Source organism: Telopea speciosissima, chromosome 8 (assembly GCF_018873765.1).
Source record: "Telopea speciosissima isolate NSW1024214 ecotype Mountain lineage chromosome 8, Tspe_v1, whole genome shotgun sequence".
NCBI classification, from domain to species: Eukaryota; Viridiplantae; Streptophyta; class Magnoliopsida; order Proteales; family Proteaceae; genus Telopea; species Telopea speciosissima.
The window spans coordinates 65175590-65200771 of NC_057923.1; the positions used below are offsets into that span (position 1 = coordinate 65175590).

The window sequence follows — 25182 nt, forward strand, 5'->3', positions numbered from 1 at the left end:
GATCACGAAATCATTTTGATACATCAATATAGGGGATTGGATCATGCTTCATAAAAAAAATGAAGTCGCCACTAAGGGTTAGGGCCTAGGACCCAATGAATGTGATTCTATTTGAATTGTCGAATAGATTCACGTGATTCCACATGGTATGGTCGGAGAACGGGTAAGGGGTCAGGTTACAAGTATGGGAAGGTATTAGCACCCCAACTTGCCCGGTTAAACCGGTTTTTCTATCATAAATGCTAAGTATCAAACGTTCTCTCTTCATGGCATATCCACAAAATCACAAATAATTCCATAACTACATTCTATTAATACTTATTTACATAAAAAATTAAATGATATGTACACTAACACAATAAACTTAACATGCTACATCATGCCAACGTAAAATGCAATGATTATACCTCTATGCGGAGATTCTTGACTGTTAGTAATCCCTCGGCTCAGGTGGAGACGGATGGATGAATAGTCACTGACTCTTCGGACAGAGTGATGGCTGTGAAATGAGATTTTTCGTTAACCGTATATAGACGAAATAACTGCTTAGAGAAAGAACTCGAATCAAGGTTGAGGCTATTGTTCTTCAAGCAAGGTAATCAACGGATAACCCATAGCTAAGAAGAATTTCTCAAAAAATTGGTTTGAAAAGGGCTAAAGTGGGGAAAGGGGATCTTAAAACAGGGTTGGAATCCTCTAATCTCACTCCTTCCTCTTCAATTTTTTCGTATTTTGGAGGATGGAGGACCCTCCTATTTATAGGGGTGTACCCCACATCCGCGGCGCTGCGGACGTATTGAGGATTCGTCCTTTACCACGACGCCGTGCTCTTAATGCTTCCCCCACTTTCAGCTTTTGGGTTTTTCTATGGCTTTTTTGGGCCTTTAAGCAGTTCTTGTGAATTTTTAAGGGTCATGGGTGCAACTCCTTTCATCTGTGTCCCGTTTATCATCATTTCCTAGGGTGGTGGCAAAATTTCAGTGTCTACAGTTGTTGTGCGCGCAAGGACACTGTGCTCCCAGGGAGATAACAGTTCCCCTAAATATATATATCTATATATATATATATATATATATATATATATGGAAAATGTTCTCTGCAGGGTGCAAGCCATGCCAAGACACAATAGGGGGGCAAAATGACCGCCCCACCCACCATGAAAGGTGGAAATTCCGCCCCCGAGATGCCAAAGTGCACGTGGCCCTTACACTAGGGGTGTCAATAATGCACGGCTGGCCCGAACCCGCCCTGATCCCGTCCCTAATCTGCCAGCCCGAAGGGCAGGTCAGGGTTGAGATTTTGGCGGACCCTGGCAGGGTCGGGTCAAGTTCGAGATAAGACCTCGGGCTTAGCCCGGTCGGGCCCTAACCCAACCCTGATAGGGCTACCATTTCGTATGGAACGTAAGGCCAGAACTCCGCCTTCTTTCCCGTTTGATGCTATGCCCGATGCAATACCTTCTTTGGATCCACGTACCCAATCACCGTTAGCTTGTTCTTCTTGGGATCCACATCCACTTGCGTCACTCCTTTCATCCTTTCCACTGATTTCTTCACTCTCCTCTCACACCCTTCACAGTCTATCCTCACCTTTATCTCCACCGTCTGTACAAAACAGAGTAGTTCCCTTTTAATTAACAACCAACTTATAGAGACCAAAGAAGAAGAGAGCAGTGTAGCTAATTAAGTAGTTTATACCTGCAATTGCTTGTTCTTCTTGAGCTTCTTGCTATTACTACTCCTGTGAGAGAAATCAAAGATTTCAGAGATATGATTCAGAGCACCCATTTTGATTGATCTTTCTTTCTTCGTTCACTAAATATGGAAATTTGAGATTTGAGAAAATATTGAAAACGGAGATGGTGTTGTGGATCAATGGAATTCACACTCCCCATATTTATGTATCGCGGAGCTCAAGCGCGTACGACCGAGTGCCGCCCAAGGTAATAGATAGGGCTATGTCTTCTTCATAGTTTGACGCTATCAGGGTCGGGTTGGGTCGGGTAAGGGAAAACCCTGGCAAGGTCGGGTTAGGGTTGAGGGTTTCTTGGCCCTGCCAGGGTTGGGTCAGGGTCAGGGTTTAGGCAGGCCCGACCCAACCCGACGCATTGACACCCCTACCTTGCACTCCCCTATAGAGAATGCTCCCCCATATAATATGAAAAAGAGCAAACTACATGCACCCCCTGTAGTTTGAAACAATATCAAAACACCCCCTACTTTTACTATTTTAAAAAATCCCCTAATTTCTCACGATGTTAGTAAATTGTTAGTTTTGTAAGTAAAAAGACCGTTTTACCCTTGTAGTTCAGTGACCTATTTTAAATCTCCATTTTACCCTTATTCTCATTCTTCTCCTCAAAACCCCCCAGAAACGATTACGATTTTGCCATGGACAATATTACCCTTATAAAACATAGCCCAAACCCATCTCCCCCTATCCCTCTCTTCTCCGGCGGTCTCCTCAGTTTTGAAAGTAAAAGACAAGGGGGAAGAAAAACCAGATTTTTCAAAAAGCAAAAAGGAATTCCAATAATTGAAACCCACACCCAAACCGCCATCATCAAGCCTATGGAGGTTGATTCCGTTGTCTAATGCCAGGTTCTAAAACCCTAATTTGTTATTCTCCAAAACCAGAGAAACTGTACAAGAAAGAAACTCTCATGTGTTTCAATCTTGAACCATTACAAAAAAATCTTGCAAGTCTGATCTCATACCTCATCTCTCATATCTCATTTTCCCAAAACCCACACCCAAACCGCCATCATCAAACCCCTTGATCCCATCTTCTCTTGCCATTTACTGAAATCCCAATAATTGAAACCCATTATCTCCTTTTTTCCCTTGGCAAAACCTTTGTTATTGGGTTTCCCTTCAATACAGATCTTCTACGGTGCCCTGCCCGTAGCGGCCTGTGCGGCCTAGACAGAGCGTTGCACGTAATGTCTGCCTTACCCCTGCTCGGACAAGGTGCTCAAGGAAGGGTAAGGCGGACATTGCGCGCGACGCTCTGTCTGGGCCGCACAGGCCACTACGGGCAGGGCGCCGTAGAAGATCACGATTCGTTTCCCTTCCTCTCTCATTTGTTCTTCTTCTTTTTGTCTTCCTCCTTAGTTTTGCCCAGTAGTACCCTAGCCTTCCAAGACTGGTATCGATCTCCCTCCTCCCTCTCTCTTTCTTTCTAATACTTTGGGTGTGAGCTCTCCTACTTCAGGCAACCCAAACCTAGTTTCTTGCCCCTTTATTATTTCTCCATCGTGAGGATTAAACCAGAGATCAGATCTGATATTGTGTTTGCCGCTAGGTTTGATCTGCAGAAATTGTATCTCCTTCTTCACATCCGATTTGGGTGACCAGTGGTAGCAATCGATAGGGCTGAGAGGTGCGATCTGTCGCTTGGAGTTGCAGGCCAAATCGAAATTTGTTGAAGGAGTGCAAACAATTTGAAGCGTGTTGGTCTTTGATTCTCCTCTGCGTAGTTCGTCGAAGAAGAAAGGGATAGGTTAAGAAGATGGAAATAGAACATTATTGGGGGAGAAGGGTTTGGGCTTACCCTTATGTCTAATAAGGGTAAAATGGCCCATGGGAAAAATTTAAGGATAAAATAGGGTTTTTGAAAAGTTTAACTACAACTAACGGTACACACTTGACGGTAGGGGCTTATTTGTAAGTCGTCCACAAAACTAGGGGGTGCATGTAAATAGTGAAACTAAGCGGGTGTTTTGATATTATTTCAAACAACAAGGGGATGCATGTAATTTGCTCTATGAAAAAAGAATTTAAAGCGTGAATCAGTGAATTGTTGTCCCCTCCAGTTCGCTACCCTCTCTAGTTCCTCCAATTCCTCACATGGGGGCCAAAATGACCATCCTATCCGCTGTTCGCAAACACTACCCAAGGTAGGGTCTAATCCCCCTATGAGAGGAATTGAAAGAATTGGAAGTGCCCACGAATTGGAGGTGATAATTTCTCCCCTTAGTTGAAGCACTAGCTGCATCAATTTAGAAATTAGTATTAACCACGGAAAAAAAAAATGGGGAAAAGAAAGGAGGGCTTGGGCTTCAAGAAGCAATTGGCCATTTTACCATTCTCCCTCCATCCGCAGTCCGCCCCCGTATTCTTAAACCCTCGATGATTTATTCTTTTAAGCGCTTTCTCCTTTTATCTCTTCGAGTGCCCGTAAAGTAAGCGAAAACCTCAGCTAATATTTGCATCCCACAGTGTGTAATTCTCGCGGAAAGGTAGAAGCATTTCTCGATCGGTTTTAATATATATTTGTAAATTTAGTTGATTTTTTTATTTGGGATTTTGGGGATGTTATTAAATTAGCGTTGGTTTTAAGCTACGCGTGAACCGATCGGGCAGGGATGGTATAAATTTCTATAAATAAAATCCGATTCAATGTTTATGATATTTACATCGCTCTGTTTGATTTGTGCTCTTCCTATCTCTGTGTGTGTTCTACAGTACTTATTGCTGATTCGGATTGGAGGAGAGCCTTAGGGAAAGAATGTTCGGTTCGAGTAACCGTAAGTTTTAATCACATCGCAACTCGATCGCTTCTGTTTCGATCCGCTTTGATGTTAATGCTTGCTTCTCTTCTGTTCCTCAGTCCAGTCGTTGGATTCTGGTACTGTGAACCTTGCAATTGTATGTCAAAATTTATCGTGATGTGATTTTAATTTTTAACGACCGGATGCGTTCTGTCTTCGCATTCTCTATTTTCCAAATTATTATTTTTGAGAAAGGAAAAGTTATGATGGATCTTCTTTTCTTTTTTCCTAGGGAAAGAAGGAAAAAAAAAAGAGCCTTTGAATCTTTTGATTCTGGGATTTGTAATGTTAGTTGGAAGTGCAGTTTCTCTCCTGTTTTAAAAGGAACGTCGTTTTCATGGCCTGGGTTATTTTTTAGGGTCTTCTATGGTGTGCCCGCAGTTTCCTGCGTGACATGAATTGGTTAGGAGCTATGAAAATGTGGTTATATCTCATCTTTGCATGCAGAAGCTCTACATATTTACAATGTTTCTTATTCTTGATATATTTGTGCTTTTCCTTTTCATGTCTCTCTTAAGCAATTCTTTTTGTTGGACCCCTTTAGCTGGCTCGAGTGAGATTTAGTTTTCATTATCGGGATACTTTTATGTATATGTATATGTATAAATATAAATAAATATGTGCGTAATTGTGTATGTAAACTTATGCTCCCTCTAGAAATTGTCAGGAGGGCATTTTGAAGTGGATACACTGACCATTTCATTTAGCTATAGAGTTTGGAATGACCCTTAACACCCCCCCATTTCCAAATTATACTGCAATTTTATAACTTACATTTTTAGTACATTTCTCCTGCTGCATATGAGCTATAATCTTTTCTATAATTTGGCAGATTTTTTGCCCATTTGTTCATGAAACTTTGGTTGTGACAATATTTAATAAATATTTTTGTTGTGTTCAATTTACTTGACAGCCTTTGGGCAATCATCAACTAGCCCATTTGGGTCTCAGTCTGTTTTTGGTCAGACTAACAATGCCAGCAGCAACCCGTTCACCCCCAAACCCTTTGGTAGTACTAGCCCATTTGGTTCACAGACGGGGAGTTCCATATTTGGTGGCACATCAACTGGCGTGTTTGGAGCAACTCAGTCTTCTTCTCCTCTAACCTCTGTGCCAACATTTGGTGCTTCGTCATCACCGGCTTTTGGAAGTTCAATGCCTGCCTTTGGCGCTTCTTCAACGCCTGCTTTTGGCAGCTCTTCGTCCTCATTTGGTGGTAAGCCTGTCTGACCTATTTCTCCTTTTGGATGATTCCTTATCTTGCATTATTTCAACTGGGAGTGGTTACATTATAGGGGTTGACATGATAAAGCTTATGATTTTTTTTAGGGCGGGGGGTTTGGTTTCTCTCTCTCTCTTTTTTTCCGGTGTATAAATTCCATTGTTTGTTAGAATTTCTGTTGGGTGTTCTGCAACGTTTACATGCATACGAATCCACACATTTGGAATATAAATTACTGCTTCAACGGTACTGGTCATTGTGAAGGAAGAATCTGGTGGATTTCCTTCTGGAACATTCATATGGACTCCAAGAGTTTGTTCTGGGTGAAATACTTGACACTTCTTGTCTTACAGATACTGATACGGCTGGATGCTATTCTTTACCCCGTGGTGTGTGTGCTTTACTAAGTTTATGACAACAACTTTGAAGCTCTCATTAGTTGAAGAGGGAACAATATTTTGTTTCTACTTGTTAATGATATTTGGCGAAAAAAGGTGTAATCAAACATTCTGCCTGAATTTATCATTTCAATAAAAAGGTGCATAGACTGGTAGGTATTCAAGGCCGACTGGTTGCATTACTCATTAATTTCCTGGTATGGGTGAAAGGTTGAGCATGAAGGGAAGCTTTTAGTCTCTTTGATGCAGTTGGGTTAGCATGTTTGGACTGTTATGACCCATTTTAGAGACCCAAGCCAAGGCTCAACCGGCCCAAACCAACTTTTTGGTCCAAAAGGGGTTTGTAGAGATTTGCTAGAGATTTATTGGGATAAAATATACTCTTTTATTTGTGTAGATTACGTAGGATATTTTAGTGTTTCCAGTTTGAGTTTAATTTAATTTCTTCCTAGTAAAAAGATTTCTATTTTGAGATGACTGTTTTTCTTATTTATACATATGTAATCTATGATGGAGTTGATTGGAATAGAGTTGAGAATTTTTGTTGTTTACTATGCTTCGTTGCGGTTTGATTGGAGTGGTTTCCTCCTATTTCTCATCTTCCCTGGTTCTGCTCTCTCTCCTTCGGTAAGTCTTCTAACTCCCCTACCTGCCTTTCTTTTATTATTTTTTCGGTTCTGTATTGTAACCCTGTTCTGGCGTGACTATGGGTCCACAACAGTGACAACTCAGCCTTATCCCAACTAAATGGGGTTGGCTACATGGACCCTTGCCCTCCTATCAGCTCTATTCAAGGTGCTACTTGATACAAGGCCTAAGCTATGCATGTCTTACCTCACCACTTCTCTTGGGGTCATTTTAGGTCTGCCTCTGGCTCTTTTAGTTCCTTCCATCTGAATCAAATCACTCTTCCATATTGGAGCATCCAAAGGCCTCCGTTGAACATGGCCATGCCACCTCAAACGACTTTCTCGTAGTTTATCATGCATCGGAGCTACTCCCAATTCAGCTCTAATATGACCATTCCTTACTTTATACTTCCTAGTTTTGCCACTCATCGATCTCAACATCCTCATATACAATGAGTTTATCTCTATGATTCTTCTTAACTGCCCAACATTCTGCACCACTCCCAATTCAGCTATAATAAGACCATTCCTTACTTTATACTCCCTAGTTTTGCCACTCATCCATCTCAACATCCTCATCTTTGCTACATTGAGTTTATCTATATGATGCTTGTTAATTGCCCAACATTCCGCACCATACATCATAGCTGGTCATATGATTGTCCTATAAAATTTTTCTTTAAGTTTTAAAGGAATACGTCGATCACACATGACACAACACTTTGAATGCATCTCGCCACATCATTTATCCTATTTAAGTCTATGTGGAACGTCATCTTCTATATCACCTTCTTTATTTATGATAAGCCCAAATACCTAAAATAATCACTTTGCTGAATCTCCTTGTCAATTTTCACCACCTCATTATTGTCTTAGAGTAACTAAAGTCACACACTGTGTACTCTATCTTAATTCTACTTCTCTTGAAACCTTTTGATTCCAAGGTTGATCTTGACTGGGTTCATAGTTTGAGGATATTTTTCAGATGGTATGGGTTGACTGAGGCCAAAAAAATTCTATTTGCAGAGGATAAATTGAAGGGCATGACTCGAGTTTGATAAATCAAACACTAACAACAAAGTCGGATTCTAGGCATTCACTTGGGCTGACATGAGTGAAGCCATGGACCAGAGATTCCTACTGGCCAGCTACAAGCAGTGCATGCACCTTAAGTTCACGCAACTGAGACAAGATAGTATGCCTGTTGAGTATTTGGCCGGATTTATTACTTAGCCACTCAATCTGATTTTTAATAGGATGAAGAAGTATTGGCGGCATAGCTCATAGTTCGAGAACTCGCGAGATCTCGCCGAGTTTCTCGGTTTTTGGAAAAGCCGAGCCGAGACTGCCTACGAGTCTCAAAAGTGCAATATCTCGTTGAGATCTCGGTTGGATCTCGGTTTCAACCCATTATTTTAACCCACCTACCACTTAAATACCTTACCTGATTGGACAAAACTCGACATATCTCTGCAAGATCTCGGATCTCGGGTTGACCCAAAGTTGAGGCTTCGAGTTGAAAAAAAAAAAAATACACCAACTCGGCGAGATCCGAGATCTCGACTCGTCTCGGTTTTTCCAAGAGTTGAGTTGGTACCGAGACCCGAGTTTTAGTACATTGGCATAGCTTCGCAATGAGTTGCATCCTCAGATCCATGCCACAATACCATCCAATCGACTGCCTACGTTAGAAGACGCCTTACAGCTGGCATATTGGACAAAACTTAGAAGAAAGTCTGCCATAGTCATACATTCGGAAGACTTTTATAGATACTTTCCTAATGGTGATTGTCTCGGTCAATAGTAGTCTTCTCCCTAGGTAAAGTCATTCAGCAAGCCCCAAGTTAACGGCTCATCTATGGTAACTTCTTGGCCAAAGTGCCAAACTGCCCCTAATCTCCAACATGAGGTTGTGGTTCTGACAGACCTTTTGTGATGTCGAAGGCCGCCAGTCAATGTTTCATGTGCAAGGGGTACAAACATATTTCTTCCTAGTGTCCCAACCGTCTGGTAGCTTATATTGATACATATTCTTTCATATCTCTTGCTTTGGAAGAGCAATGGAATCTCAAGATGGTTCTATTGGAGGCAGAATGTGAGCATGAAGTCCTTGATGATGATAGTGATGGGGAGCCACATCATTGTTATGTTCATCCTGTTTTGACCACTCACACAGTCGTTGAAGATGAAGATTGGCATCACAGCAGTATCTTATTGATCCGAGTGAAGTGCAATGACCAATTATGTAGCATGGTGATTGACAGAGGCAGTTGCACTAATGTTGTCTCTGAAAACGTTCAAAAGTTGAGATTGAAGGCAAAGGCATACCCTACTTTAGACAAGGTTGCATGGGTGAACAACACCAATCTCAAGATCATCGATAGGTGTTTGCTCACTTACTCTATTGGTGGGTATTTGGATACAGTATATTGTGACATCCTCCCTTTGATGGTATGCCCAGGGTTTAAAGTATCAGACCATATCGTATCGCCATCTGATATGTATCGTTATCAATGTGATACAGTCCGATACGATATTTTTCAAAACATGTTTGTATCGACGGATACGGGACCAATAAGATCTGATTCTAGACTGATACAATCCGATATGGTCTGATTCAGGTAAGATACACCTCCTTTTAACATGCAAAACATAAACCGTGAGTGAGATGCAAAACTGAGAGCAACTGAAGGTCTTGGAAACTTGTTTTTCTGTTCGATATGAATTAGAGGAAATCATCTAACATAAAAACCAACTTTAATCTTCATCATTTCAACAAATGTTGGGGTCTTACAATGTTCAAATCATGGATTGAAATAGATTTGTGCGAAAAGGCGGTAAAGTTGCGGATCTCTTTATTTTTTGTGCTCAAATAACTTTTCGTTCATTTTTTTTGGGGGGGGGGTTATGCACTAGATTAGGTAAAAAATGGCTAAACCCTTGCATCAAGTTGATATATTGCATACTGCATAATAAAGTGTTTTATGCTTCAGAACTGTATTTTATATGTATCATAAGCACATTCATGCATTTCTTTACCATCTCCATGCATATCTTTGGTATATCTTCTTTCTCACTGATACAGTATGATATTTCTCTTAAAATCACCACTCCAATGTGATACCCAATACTTAAATCCTTGGGTATGCCCCATTCTTCATGGGCAATTGTGGTTGTTTGATAAGAAGGCACAGCATTGTGGCTATGTGAATACCTACTCTTTCAAGCACAGCGGCAAAGGAATGAAATTTCTTCCTGCAAAGGACCTTCCCGAGATCTAGCACAATAAAGATAGCAAGCATGGTTTTAAGGTTTGGTCAAAACTGCAACTTGATTTCGACACTAACCGAGACTAAACCAAAGCGCGAAACTGGTTTCGACACTGCTCTTTGGGACTTTGCCAAAAACTTATTTCTTACCACTTTTTTGCATTCTTCTTCTTATTCAACCCTTCTACAGCTTGGATTTGCGTGATTTGAGGTTGCAGGTAATGATTTTTTTCCCTCAATAGGGCTAGTCTACAGCAGCATTCAGCGTACAGTAGCAAACTTGGGTCCAAACCACAAGTACCATTTTGGGTGGTTTTTTTGTGAAACTAACTCATGGAATAGGTGTAAAATGGTAAAAATAGGCAGCCCAAAAAAAGGCCCAAAAAGCCATTTTCTGGGCCTTGAAACCTAGGTTTCGATTGGCCTAGAAAAATCCCAGGTTTCAACAAGGTTGCGGTAGAAACCTGGGAACCCTGGCTGAAACCCGAAACGCGAAACCCGAAACCTTGGTAACAAGTTCTTTTCTTCCCCAGTGAGTTTACTCATACTGTATCCTTGGTTGGACCGGAACGACCCATTTTGGAGACCTAAACCAAGACGCAACTGGCCGAAACCATTGGTAGACTTGTTCACTCCATATTCTTTGTTGCTAAGGAGCATTGGTAGACTTGTGGTCTCTTGCTCTTTTGCCAAGTCAAAATGGCATCTTCTCCTCAACTAAGGAGCTCAACAAACCTTGAATCTCATAGACTCTTACTCTTGAACTCTTGGTGGTGGCATCATCCCTATGGATCTCTCTATATCTCTATCTTTTTTTGTCTTACCAATAAAATATTCAGATATGATATAATAAGCGAAAATATGATATAATATACGTAAGATCCACTGCCCAAGTTATGTACGTCAATTAAAAACTCAAATTTTCTCACTCGCCTGATATCATAGAACCAGGATCCAATGGTAAATCTATGGAGCCCTAATTGAAAAAAAACCTATTTTGGAATCTTCATTTGAAGTGATAGAAATTGATACATTAAATTGAACTTTGACCCGAATTATTTTTGCATTTATTTTTACCCTTTTTGACTACACATATAATTATTTTTAGGGAAAATTACACTGCCACCCCTTTAGGTTTGTACTAAATACAGAGCGACCCCCTGTGTTTCTAAATTATGCAGCCGCACCCCTTGAGTTTAGGTTAGTTATTACTTATTACAGTCAGCCCCACTCCGTTAGTTAGCTGTTACAGTGTTGGTTAAGTTTGCCGTCAAATGACTTATATACCCCTTCTAGGGTGTGAGCTTACCATTTTACCCAAAGGGCATCCCCAACTTCCCAACCCCTTCCCTCAAATAGGGTTTAGGGTTCTGGTTGGGTTCATCGCTACTAATTGTTTCAATCAATCTTCATTCTCTCACTTCATCTCTCTCTCTCTCTCGGTACTACTAAGTTTCCATCTCTTCTCACTCTATTCCAAAATCCTAGCAACCTGAAGTGGGTCGTACGTGTGTTTAGGGGTTGAAATCTACCGAAAAGATGAGGAGCAGCCCTAATAGCCGCATTCTGAGGAGTTGAGACGGTGGCGGAGATTTGTTTTGCAATGATGACATTCTAACAGAGATTCTAATTCTCGTGTCACTCAAATCGGTCATCAGATGCAAGTGAGTATCAACAGGTGGCACTACCTTATCTCCCACCCTTTTTTTATGTGATAGTTACCTGTCCCATCTCTATCGCCAATGCTCCCTTGTTACAAGCATATTCAGCTCCCGTGATAGTTACCGTTTCCATCTGAGAATTGCAAATGCAAATTTGAACTTTTTGGCCAATTTTTCTGATGTAAATAAAAATGCTGTTTTCTCCAGACTCTCAGAGTTTTCAATCTGTAACGGAGTCTCTCTCACGACTCTGTTATTTCTCTGCAATTCCTTTCCCTATATGAAGAGGAAGATGAGTATGCAGATTTTGATTTTGGTTTCTCGTTAGATCTATGTTTCGAGTTTAGGGAGACAAAAGCGTTGAGGTATAGGTGCTTTAATAATGGGGTTGAAGATGTTGACTTGTGTTCATAGAAGTTCAGTGAACGTAAGTGTGGAGAAGTCTCAGGTGTGGGCAACCTTGTAACAAGAAGTGATAAGGTTGAGATGGACTTGGATGCTGTTGAATTGCTGTCACGCTTAATGCTGTGAGCAGCGCTTATATTGTATTGATATAAGTGTAGTTACGTGAGATCTCTTATAGATCTCATAGCAAGAGACGTGGAGAATAATTACAATAGATAACACAATAGTGGTTTACAAGTGGTGAAACACTAAATGTGATAACAATCAGGTAGAGTTCTTGCGCATGCAACAGAGGTGTGGGAGATAGAATGGGTTATCTCAAAGAGGTTGAGATGGACTTGGATGTTGTCAGCCATTCTTATCCTTATTATCAAGAAGAAAGGGTTAGAAAGGAAAGAGGATGAAGAGCTGAATGTGCTTGTGAAAGATGAATAGAATGAAACAAAAACAAAATCAAGAAGAAGAAAGGGTCAGAGAGGAAAGAGGATGAAGAGCTGAGCCGCCCTAGAGGGTTTGAATAGGTTTTTGTTTTATGATCTTAGAAGAGGGTAAAGTTGGCATTTTACATTGTATTATTTAACAGTTTTTGGTTAATGATATTAGATGAGGGCAAAGTTGGTATTTTACATTGTATTATTTAACACCGTCCACTCAGGGAGTGCGGTTGTATAATTTAGAAACAGTGTATTTAGGACAAACCTCAGGGGGTGGCAGTGTAATTTTCCCTTATTTTTATGATAAAACAATAACCAATAATGTATTTAGAAATATTTAAAAAATCTGTATACGCCTGAGTTCCTGAACCTGCGTTTTTGGGTTGGTTGATCACGACACATCAAATGTTTGTTGTTATTTGTTCCCTATGCTTTAAATCTTACTGGAGTTCATTGTTTGAAACTCCTATGACCACTGTCTTGCTGATTAGCTAGTCGGGCGATTCTATATGTTGTATTAATCAAATTATGATGTTCTCAAACTGGTTTCTTTTTTATTGCTTTCTTGATTGATAACTCCCTTTTTATTTCTTTCCACAGGATCTTCTGTCTTTGGGCAGAAGCCTGCTTTTGGAGGCTTTGGATCGACTCCTCAGACAAGTCCCTTTGGAAGCACATTTCAGCAAACTCAACCAGCATTCGGTAGCAATCTGTTTGGTTCAACGCCCTTTGGTGCGTCAAGTCAGTCTGCATTTGGTGGGTCTAGCACACCAGCTTTCGGTGCAACAAGTACACCTGCTTTTGGTGCTACAAGCAGCCCAGCATTTGGTGCCACAAGTACCCCTGCTTTTGGATCTACGACAACTCCAACATTTGGTAGCACGGGTACAGCCTTTGGTGTGTCCAGTTCACCAGCATTTGGATCTGGGGGAGCATTTGGGGCTTCAAGCACCCCTGTTTTTGGTGCTTCTAGTACTCCTGCATTTGGTGCTTCTAGTACTCCTACTTTTGGTGCTTCAAATTCTTCTGCTTTTGGCGCTTCAAGTGCTCCATCCTTCAGTTTTGGTTCATCTCCAGCGTTTGGTCAATCAAGTTCTGCATTCGGCAGCAGCCCATTTGGAACTACACCATCTCCTTTTGGAGCACAGAGTTCTCCTTTTGGTTAGTGGGTTATTGTTTAATTGGTTGCTTATATAGTTTGGATATTGAGGATGCTTGGTGTACATACTCTACTTGGAGTACTAGTAACTCTGGTAGTTCACATTCATGTTTTGATCTTGTTTACCCATTTCTGTGCTTGGTTTTATATCTTTTCATATTTCCTAATCATGCAGGATCCCAGGCTACAACACCAACGTTTGCAAGCTCGGGCTTTGGCCAGTCAAATTTTGGTGGCCAACGTGGGGGTAGTAGAGTGGCATCTTACACACCTACACCTGAGGTGGATGGCGGTGGCACACAGCCTGCTGGAAAGCTGGAGTCAATATCAGCAATGCCTGTTTACAAAGATAAAAGCCATGAAGAATTGAGGTGGGAGGACTACCAGTTGGGCGATAAAGGTATAAGTTTTTGTCAATCAGTAAATGTCATCACTTCATTTCCGTGAAGTTTTTTTAAAAAAAAAAAAAAACTAATTCTCTATTTTTGTATGCATATAACTTGAATTGTCAGGTGGTCCCAATCCTGCTGGTCAATCTGCTGGAGGGATTGGTTTTGCTGCGCCTGCTGCACAGTCAAACCCGTTTGCTCCTTCACCTGCATTTGGTCAGTCATCCACCAATCCTTTTTCCACACCAACTTCTTCCAACCCGTTCGCTCCAAAAACACCTGCATTTGGCTCGTCGGGTTTTGGAACTTCATCTACTCCAGCATTTGGTTCATCTCCCTTTGGCTCGTCATCTACATCTAACCCATTTGGTTCAACTTCATCTTCCACACCATCTATATTTGGAGCATCATCGGCCCCTGTATTTGGAGCTAGTTCATCTCCATCTCTTTTTGGTGGATCAACGACATCTGCATTTGGATCTTCTTCCTCAATCTTTGGATCTGCTTCTGCTCCTGGAATGACATCAACATTTGGTTCTGGTTTGAATTTTGGTAACACCCAGTCGACCCCATTATTCCAGTCTACTACACCTTCGCTTGTGCAAACGGGTCCTACTTTTGGACAGACTGCTTCAGCCTTTGGGCTGAATACTGCCTCCTCCATTGGTCAGTCGAGCATATTCAGCAAACCATCAACTGGATTTGGAGGAAACTTGTTCTCAGCCACTCCATCACTGCTGAATTCGAGCAATCCAGTAGGTTATGGCCAAACAACTGTAAGTCACTCATCTAAGTAATTGTAATTGCTTCTTTTTTTTTTTGCATTCTTTTGATCTGGTATGGGTTATAGAGGGTGTTGTAAAGATCTTGGCTTGAACTCTGAACCAATAATTTAGAGTTCAGGATGTGAATTTTCCTGAATGAGCATAGTAGAAGTGGAGTGGTCATAGTAGTGGATAACAATTTGAGGAATGTTGTGGTGGATGTTAAAAGATTTGGTAATGTAGTTCTAGATTGGTAGGAGACCAACTTGAAGCCAATAACCAGGATCTGCTATGAACTAGGTAATTCGGCTAGCTCAGAATAGGTGAAAATTGTGAAATTAGGGTTAGGGTTTGATGGTAGGGTTAGGTTAAGTTGATGAAGGGGAGTCTATCAGTGAAGGTCACGTTAAGTTTTGATGGAGGTGTGTGCTGGAATGAATAGGCAGCAGGTTAGGTTTAGGGTTTTGAAAGGTAGAAGATGATGGAATCTAGGGTTTAGGGTCTGTGGATTGGGAAGCAATGTGGATCGAGTGCTCTTATGGGGCAGGGGAGTATTTGATCCAACTTTGGGCAGTATTTGTTGGTTGGTTTGGTCTGGACCGAAATTAGGTTATGGGGAAAAGGTTAAGAGATGGGGGATTGCTAGGATTTGGTGGTTTAGAGGATTAGAAGAAGGAAGGTTTGGGATGGGGTGATTCAAACTCACTGTTGTTGAAGAGATCCCTTGGCACAGCTTGTTTGAAGATGAAAACTTGAGTAAAAATCGGAACTTGAGCAAAGAACTTGAAGAGAGCTTCAAAGAACCATCCGGGCTTCGCACCGCAAGGTGTCGATTGGATCAAACACCATTCCCACCAGCCTTTATCAAACACAAGACAAATCTCCAATGGAGAAGACAAGTTGCAGCAGCAGCTTAGAGTTAAATTTTTCAGAATGAGGTTCTGAGCACCCCCACGATTTTATTTATTTATAGGGCTTAAAAGCCCAAATTCTATTCAGCCAAGAAGTGTGAAACCCACCTGGCCGACTCCTATTACAAGTTAATTTAAAGGGTCATGTAAGTTGTCACATGACTACAAAAATAAATCCTACTAAATCAATAAATGGAATATTCTAACTTCACTTAAATTTAACCACTGGTTCAACCAGCTTTGGACCGGTTCAATTTAAAACATAAAATAAAACTAAGTATGGGAAATAAAACATCTAATTCTGTATGCAGCCCTATTACCCATACTTTCGGTCCATAAAAGTGACCTATTACATTGAAAACCCATGGGATCAAAGGCCCAACATGTATAGAACCCCATCATAGACTTAATCCTAAGCAAATAAGCGCAATTTGGTGATGAATCAGCATCATTCGGTGATAGGATTATATCCATCAAGCTTGTATTGGAGAAAGTGGTTGTCAATATAATTAGCGCTTACACACTCCAAGTAGGATAAGATGAAAGTAGTAAGTTACAATTTTGGGAACACATGGATGGATTAGTTGCAAGGTTTTAGTTAAGCAGAAAAGATTATAATAGGGGTAATCTGAATGGACATATTGGAGGAGATCGTAGGGGCTAAGAAGGTGTACATGGAGGATTTGGTTTTGGAGAGAGGAATGAGGAGGGGACTTCGGTTATAGATTTTATTGTGGCATATGATCTATCCATTGTGAAAACATACTTTGAAAAGAGAGAGAAGCATTTAGTTACTTTCAAAAGTGGGCATCATGGTAGCCAACTAGATATCTTTCTAATGAGAAGATCTGATGGTTTTTATGTAAGGATTGTAAGGTAATACCGGGGGAGATTCTAACCACACAACATAGAATAGTGATCATCGATATGTGTCTCAGTATGCCGAATTATAAGAAAGGTGATATTATTTGCCCTAAGAGAAAGTGGTAAAGCTTAAAAGGAGAAAACTTGAAATCATTTATTGATAAATTGGTCAAACAAGGAAGGTGGGACTTTTTGATGGAGACACAAATACGATGTAGAAGGGGACCTGATGGTAGGATGATTTCGTTCAAGCAGCCATTAAGGCTGAAAAAAGCTAGTTTTAAGACATGGCAAAGGATCAAGGATGTTGAAGATTTAAAAAGGTATAAATTTGTTATAAATGAAGCTAAAAAGATTGAGGGAAAAGTAAGGGTGACGAAATATGATGATCTTTATAATAATTTGAGCACAAAGGAAGGGGAAAGAGCCATCTATAAGAAGCTAAAATGAGGAAACGGAACAGTAGAGATTTCGACCATGTTAGATGTATTAAAAGTGAAGATGATAAAGTACTAATAAGGGATGAGGACATTAAGAAAAGATGTAAAAATTATTTCTACGGTCTACTAAATGAAGACATGTCGAGTAGTAGTGTTCTGGAAGGCTGCATTACCCATCATGACATCACATGTCGTAGTATATACGAAAAAATAGGGTACCTGAAAGAGTGGTAGTTTTAAGGAGGATGAAAGTAGACAAGGTACTAGGTCCAGATGGGGTCTCAATAGAAGTGTGGGAGAGCTTAAGCATCTCTGTTTATCTTGGCTAACCAAATTGTTTAATAAGATTACGAGCACAAGGAAAATGTTAGACGAATGGAGGAGAAGCAATGTGGTTCCAATTTATAAAAATAAAGGTGATACTCAGAGTTGCAATAACTATAGAGCAAACTAACTAATGAGTTATACTGTGAAATTATGGGAGATGGTTGTTGAAACTCGATTGAGACAAGAAGTTGCTATTTTATGGAGAATCAATTTGGTTTTATGTCAGGAAGATCCACGGTAGAAGCTATTAACTTAGAGGACTCATGAAAGATTAGAGATTGCAAGAGGGTGGATCTCGGCGCAACGGTAATGTTGCTCTATGACAACCTAGTGGTCGTGGGTTCGAACAAGGAAACATGCTCTCCACAAAAAGGGGGGTTAAGGTTGCATAGATATGCCCCTCCCTAGACCCTGCAGTAGTGAGAGCCTTGTGTACTGGGTACACCCTTAGGAAGGATCTCCATATGGTCTTTATTGAATTGGAAAAAGCTTGTGATAGAGTTCCTAGAGAGTTAATCTGACAATTACTAAGAGAAGAGAAGTGTTCTGAGTAAATATGTCAATTTAGTTAAATATACGTACATTAGTGTGGTGATCATGGTACTAAATCTCGTTTCGTTTCGGTGTTTCGGTCTGACCGAAATTTCCGAGATATCGGTCGAAATATGGTATTTTTCTTTGGGTGTAAAATGCCAAAAATGACTGAGATTTCCGAAAATTTTGAAACGAGATGACTGAAATTACCGAGATTTCCAAAATATTCGAAATATTGCATTTTTTCATATCGGACTTGTGTTTCGTTTCGGACAGTTTGAGATACTCGAAATATTCGATATCTCGACTGAAATTTCGCGAGTTTCAGTACTATGGTGGTGATTAGTGTAAGAATTGTGAGGGGGTCAAGGTAGTGCATTACTGATAACAATTGAGTTACATCAAAGATTAGCTTTAAACCCTTATTTGTTTGCGCTGATCGTGGATGATTTAACTAGAGACATTCAAGATCAGGTTCCTTGGTGTATGCTTTTTCCGATGATATTTTTTGGTGGAGGAGACAAAAGCAGGGATTAACGCCAAGTTTGGAAGTATGGAGATCAATTTTGGAATTAAAAGGTTATAAGTTAAGTATAACGAATATGTAGTAGATGGTGTGTAATTTTAGTTACACTAGGATGGATAATGAGGTGGTGAAGTTGACGGGAGGGAGATTCTATAAAGTGATAATTTTAGGAATCAGAGCTCAATCTTAAATAATGAAGGTGATATAAAGGATGATATTTCTTTAAAAGTTAAAACTTAAAAGGAAATTTATGGTACAGTTATACGACCGGTTGTGATGTATGGTGTGGAATGTTGGGCTATTAAGAAGCATCATATAGATAAGCTCAGTGTGGTTGAGATGGATGTGTGGCAAAACTAGGAAGGATGAAGTAAGGAATAATCAAATTAGAGTTGATTTGGGTGTCACTCTGATACATGATAAGCTACGAGAAAGTTGTTTGAGGTGGCATGGCCATGTTCAATGGAGGACTTTAGATTGTCCAGTACGGAGGAGTGATTTGATTCAGATTGAAGGAGCCAAAAAAGCTAGGGGCAGACCTAAAATGACTCTGGGAGAAGTGGTGAGGAAAGACATGCATAGCTTAGGCCTTATATCAAGTTTGACCTTGAATAGAATTGATTAGAGGGTAAGGATCCATGTAGCAGACCCCATTTAGTTGGGATAAGGCTGAGTTATTGTTGTTGATGTAAATTATCCTGACTAGTGTACTTTTTCCATGCAAGGGGTTGGTGCCATTTCTAATAGCTACTACTTAAAACTCCTCGCTTGTATTGATAAAATTATTGTAAGAATTACTATTGCTTCCTTATTTGTGATGTAGCAAATGCAAATATTGTTAATTAGGTTCGATATACTAATGTAGACCAGTCACAAGTGATAACCAGTCCACAAGAGGATCTCAAACTTCAGGTCCAGCAACAGTAAATACTTCAATCAGTTCTCAGATTTACAGGAAATTTCAGAATAATAATATAATAAAAGAAATTGAATAAAGGAAAAAGAAGATAGGTCAGTCTTTCTCAGACTCGGGTCTCTCAAGTCTCACCCACGGCCTCTCACCAATGGCATCTCACCATACTCTCTCACAGAGCAAAGCACAAAGCTATGTTTTTTTTCTTTCTCAATCTCATTAATCAAATTCGTGTACAACGCGGTAGCCTCTTATAAACTTATATAGAAGACTCAAAAATGGACTCAAAACACTAAAAAGAAAATGCCTAACCCAATCATTAACTAATAAGGTAACATAAATTGACTTGGAAACTAAAATAATGAAAGAAACTGACTCAAAACAGGATTCTAACTAAACTAATGAAGTAAATCCCGTTTTCCTACTTTCTAGGCCCATTACAAAAAAACCAGTGGATCAAAGGCGCAACATATATATAACCCAACCCAAAGCTTATTTCCAATAAAATAAGTCCTTTAGGTGACTTATCTGCATCATATTCCTTTCTAGTTCCAGAAAACCAATGAGGTTTCTTAGTTAAAGTGACGGCTCGTGTATTGGCAGGCAGTTCCTGATAAACATATCTATTTAAGTCCAATCCATTCATTAGCATATCAACCGAATTAGGGGGAAAGACCAGTTTCTTTGTGGTCTGATTCATAGATTGCCATATCCGCCTGATAAAATCTGAGATATCCATTGGATAAGCCCACAAGACTGGTCTTCCAATTGAACAAAACACCAAGCTTGCTGCCATAGTTGTCACGCCCGCCTAGGCGACCCAAGGTGTTGGCAGGGCCTGAAAGCAAGGGGCCTGGATGCCTAGGCGATGCCTTGACAACTATGCTTACTGTAATGCTGTTGATTGCTGCCTTGTAGTCTACCAAGAATAAAATGAGCATATCTTCAAAATTTTTGTATGTTTTCTTTTCTTTTTTAATATAAATATGAACTTAATCTATAGCTTTCTCTTTGTACTCCTTTTTCAGTCAATGCAACCTTCTCAGACATCTGGGGCCTTTTCTTTTGGAAATTTTGGACAGACACAACCAGGTACTTGCACATTCTATTATTTCTTGCTGGTCTTCACTTACTCGATTTTGTGTCTTAACAGTTTTTCTTTCTTTCTATTTCAGGAGCTTCAAGTGGGTTTGGTGGTGTTTCGAGTGTCTTTGGCCAGGGAACTTTTGGACAATCGTATGTTTAATCTACTTTATTCTTGTCCCCTGTTCTCTCTCCCCCCTCCCTCCAAGGCAAGGAAAGAAAGTAAAGAACTTTGTTCTGTTTTCTGCTGCAAAGTAGTGATAGTTCTTACCATTGGACCAGCTGAATTGTATGTTTCAATGTTTTCTAAATCTGCTCTATATCTCTTGCTATGGTGGCTTGATGGAAGTTGCATGTGTGGACATCCCGATTGGATTTACATTTTTAGAATATGTCCTTGGCTTCTTGCAACTGTCATCAGAGGGCGGGCCTTGGTGCAATGGTAAAGGTTGCTCCATTGTGAGTCTGTGACCAAGTGGTCACCGAGTCTGGAAACAGGCTCTCTGTGTAAGCAGGGGTAAGGCTGCGTACATTATGACCCCTCCCCAGACTCCCAGTGGCGGGAGCCTCTTGCACTGGGCACACCCTTTTTTTTTTCAACTGTCATTAGCAAGTGAAGATGTTCTTTCCGTAGCTTTGGTCAATTCTACTTAGTCATATTCAATATGGAAACTGGAAAGTACGAAGCACTTAATGTGCAAAAGCTATGATATTTACTTTATTTTGTTGCATTGAATTATGTTCACTTTTTTTATTTATTTAATTAATGTTTAATTTTTTTATTTAGTTCATGGTTCTTGCTGATTGAAATTTGTATCTTCCACAGTTCTGCCACTCAGGGCTCTATGGGCATGCAACCAGTGCCTGTGTCAAATCCTTTTGGAACTCTTCCTGCAATGCCTCAGATGTCAATTGGTCGCACTGGATCTGCATCCTCAATTCAGTATGGAATTTCTAGTATGCCGGTAAGGCTTTATTTGGTTGAACATGGTCTGTTTATAGCAATAGCTTGTTTGGTTGTGTCATCTATGTTCTTTTTAATCTATTTAAAACTGGGGATGTCGCTCTGTACTTGTGTACAGACCTGTGCTTGCATTCTGTTATAGAATAGTGAAAAAGAGCTACATGTGTGCATTGTTGTATCTCTAACAGCTTCTGCTTACACATGGAACTAACATTGTTTACATATAGGTCATGGACATGCCTGCTCCAGCAAGAGTTTCCTCCTTGTTAACTTCTCGGCACTTATCTCAAAGAAGGATGAGGTTGCCAGTAAGGAAATATCATCCTAAAAATGATGGTCCAAAGGTGAGGATTCTGTTGCTGAAAGCCATTGAAGGCTTACACTTGGACAGTCCGACTCGGGAGTGTCGCAGTTTGTCATTCCTTTTGAGAGGTTTACCAAGCATGTGGAAGATGATTAACCTCCTTGTTCCCATGCAGGTCCCCTTTTTTAGTGATGATGAAGAAGCACCTAGCACACCAAAGGCAGATGCTCTTTTTATCCCAAGGGAGAATCCGAGAGCGCTGGTTATTCGTCCCACAGAACAATGGCCCTCAAAAGCTAGTGCAGACAAATTATCTTCGCTGAAGGATAATTCTAATCATGCTCAGGAAAATGGTGAGTATTTCTTCCATGGCTGAATCCAAATGGATACATTTTGATTGTATATTGCAAGTCCACAAGTATGATTAGGTCATAGGATTAATTAAGAAAGATTACAGTGTTGATGGTAAATTGATTTCTTGGTTTAGTGTAATTATTTTGATATTAGGAAAGGAAATACAACTGGATTTTCTGAAGCATCAATGTGGTTCCTTGAAGTGCAAGTTTTATCATTGATCTGCATGTGATTTTGACTGATGTTTTTAATGCAGTTCAAGGTTCTAGAAAGGAATCTAGAAGCAAGAACTACGATTATAACCAGGATCTTTTTGGAATCAATAGAACAGAGCAGGGGACTGAATAGTAATCAATGAGAGTTAAATATATTTGAATCCAATGGTCAGATAACCCAGAAATTTAAGTCGAATGTAGTAACTGTTGTGAGATCGTGAAAATCAGAGGTATAAAATTAGATGGAACCAGCTGTCTTAGTTTTCAAGCTGGAATCAAGGTCAGAGAAAATAAGAAATATGGTAACCATATCTCTGATTCTGGTGTAGAAGGATTCTAGCAGATCTCAGATCTGCAGTTCAGTTATAATAACCAGCAAGAAATGACCAGAACTATGGAATCGATATTTGATTTGGGAAAACAGAGAAGAAGAGAAAGAATATGATAGGATCAAGAAAAGAAGAAGGAATAAGATGAAATATCATCTGGCTATAGAAGATCCAGAACTAGAAGAAGAAGAGCAATCTGGTAGATCTGGAATACTCAAGTCCCGTATACATAGTAACACAGCAGCAAAATACTTCAAAATCTCAAATTTTATTACTCGTTTATGGTTTAATAGATGGGGGTTTGTACATATTAATGCAGTTCAGGGTTCTAGAAAGAAATCTAGAAACAAGATCTACAATTATACGAGGATCAATAGAAAATCAGTAGGAACAATGTGGACAGATTAGTGGTATGATAGGAGAAATTAGATAGCTAGCAAATGAGTGATCACTATTGATAGAAATTATGATCGAACAGTCTACTGGTGCAAAGCTACCAACCTACTATATTTGCAAGTATGAGCACAAATTGTAGTTACGACAGTAGAGTCCTAGTAAAACTAGGAAAACAGAGCAGTGTTTCCGGAATTATTATTTTAGTTATCCAACTTGAGCAATTTAAATGCGTATTTAAGGGGGCGAGTAACCAGAAGCTTATATAGCAATTTTGATGCAAGTGTATTCGGTTAATAGGGAGAAGAGAGAATAGATAGAGAGAAGGAAAGATTGTGCCTGATAACAGTAGATCAGAAGAAGAAAGAGGAAATCGGATCTAAAATACGAATCCCATATGCACATCTCAACAGCTCCAAAATTCTTAAAAATCATGCTTCATTTATGGGTGGTATTACATATATAGAGACCGTTTGAAATTTCTAAACTGACTCATAAAAGGACTCTTAATCACTCTCACACACTAAATGAAGTTGGACTTAAAACAGAACTCTATCTAGCTAGTAATTATCATAATCTAACTTAAATACCAGACACTAATCTCTTGTACTTCACTTCCACTTTATAGTTTTGTAATCTAAGCCCGTTACAATGGAACCCATTAAAAAGGCCCTATCTATGTTATAAGTACCTAAAACTCAATTTCAGCCCATTGGATTACCACCAACACCTTGTACGCCTCCCAAGCTTGCATCTAGGTGTAGTTGTCAAGGCTAGGTGTCTTGTTGATGTTGCCTTGATGTGCAGCCCCCGCCCGACGCTTTAGGCCGCCTAGACACCGTGACAACTATGCACCTACACCTCCATACAAGATCATATTGATCGAATCAGTCTAATGTAATTACATCACATGTACATAATTTTTTGAAGTTCTTAATTAGACTCATAAAGGGACTCATAATCATTCTCACACTGAATAAAGTAAATAGACTCAAAACAGAACTCTTAGAAAGCTATTAAGTATTCTAATCTACCTCAAACTCTCTAACTTAACTACTAATCTTGTGTACTGGCTTCACCTTCACATTATGGGCTTTTAATTGAGACCCAATACAATCACAACCCAAAATTAATCAGCCCGAAGCCCATACACCCTATCCACAGCCCAAAATAAGTTGTCCCTATGCTCAATTGGGCAGTCTTGACTGCATCAGTATTGGCTTGTTATGTTTTCTTGCTTATGCTCTTCATGTGAGGATTATTTACCTTGCATTTGAGGAAGACATTGAGCAGCTCCCGGCTTGGGTGGTTGACAATTAACTCTGATGACCTGGATGCCCCCTGATATTCTCAAAAAGAATATCTTCATTACTCTGCTGTTGGGTCTTGTCATGCCTTTTAAGGTTGTTTCTGAGAATGATTTCTGACGCAGTTGCCTTAGCCTGGCTGGACAGACATGACCCATTTTGGAGGCCCAAACCAAGGATTGGTCCTAAACCAGTTTACTGGGCTGGCAAAGGGTGGTAGTGTTTGCTAGTTGACATAAAATCTTTATTTTATTTGTGTGGGTAGATTATGTAGGGATTTCTTTGGTTGTTTTTGTTTTCTTAGGTATGGCTTAGTTTGTTAGTTTCTTCTTTGAGTTGGTTTCCATTTTAGTTAGGTTTCTATTTCTATGCCAGGTAGTTTTCTTTATATTTACATTGTAATCCATATTCCGTAGGACTGATTAGAATTGAATTGATTTGAAAAGATTTGAGTTATTTGTTAGCGTGCTTGTGCAAGTTGCAGACTTGGCCAACGGTGCCCTTTCCCCTTCCATTCTTTGCTGCCATCATCATCATATTCTTCTTCCTTTCTTTCATCCTCTTCATACATGTCTGTCATCTTCTCATTCCAGGTACAGTTTCCCCTACCTGTCTCTTTTCTTCTTTGCTATTCCTTTCAATTACGGAACCGTGTGATGCAGTTAAGGTTGTCCAATTGGGTCAATTGGGCCTCAGAAAGTCAGAAGACTTTATTTTGGCCAATGGTTGGGTTCTATAGACCTTAGGCTTTTTATTTTTGGGTTTATTGATATAATGAGCCTAATATATAAGCCCATAAAGTGGGGATGGTGTTAGTACACGAGATTAGTAGTTAA

General features: G+C 39.9%; 2 protein-coding genes across 4 annotated transcripts in view; one reads left to right on the forward strand and one right to left on the reverse strand.

Moving 5' to 3' along the window:
• Nucleotides 1-1424: 1424 nt before the first annotated feature.
• LOC122672665 (heavy metal-associated isoprenylated plant protein 26-like) lies at nt 1425-1858 on the reverse strand. Its single transcript, XM_043870136.1, has 2 exons — nt 1698-1858; nt 1425-1604 (listed from the first exon to the last, which is right to left on the reverse strand). The coding sequence occupies exons 1-2, from the start codon at nt 1785-1787 to the stop codon at nt 1440-1442; spliced, it is 255 nt and encodes an 84-aa protein (XP_043726071.1). The 5' UTR covers nt 1788-1858; the 3' UTR covers nt 1425-1439.
• A 2539-nt stretch (nt 1859-4397) lies between these two features.
• The window catches only part of LOC122671072 (nuclear pore complex protein NUP98A), a 31778-nt gene continuing 10993 nt past the window's right edge, over nt 4398-25182 (forward strand). For all 3 annotated transcript variants that reach the window (XM_043868164.1, XM_043868163.1, XM_043868165.1), the window contains exons 1-10: nt 4398-4528; nt 5466-5768; nt 13171-13731; nt 13905-14129; nt 14242-14894; nt 20426-20489; nt 20573-20633; nt 21307-21445; nt 21672-21788; nt 21924-22101. In XM_043868164.1, the coding sequence (XP_043724099.1) occupies nt 4510-4528; nt 5466-5768; nt 13171-13731; nt 13905-14129; nt 14242-14894; nt 20426-20489; nt 20573-20633; nt 21307-21445; nt 21672-21788; nt 21924-22101 (2320 nt within the window). In that variant the 5' untranslated portion in view covers nt 4398-4509. The remainder of the gene's footprint in view (nt 4529-5465; nt 5769-13170; nt 13732-13904; nt 14130-14241; nt 14895-20425; nt 20490-20572; nt 20634-21306; nt 21446-21671; nt 21789-21923; nt 22102-25182) is intronic.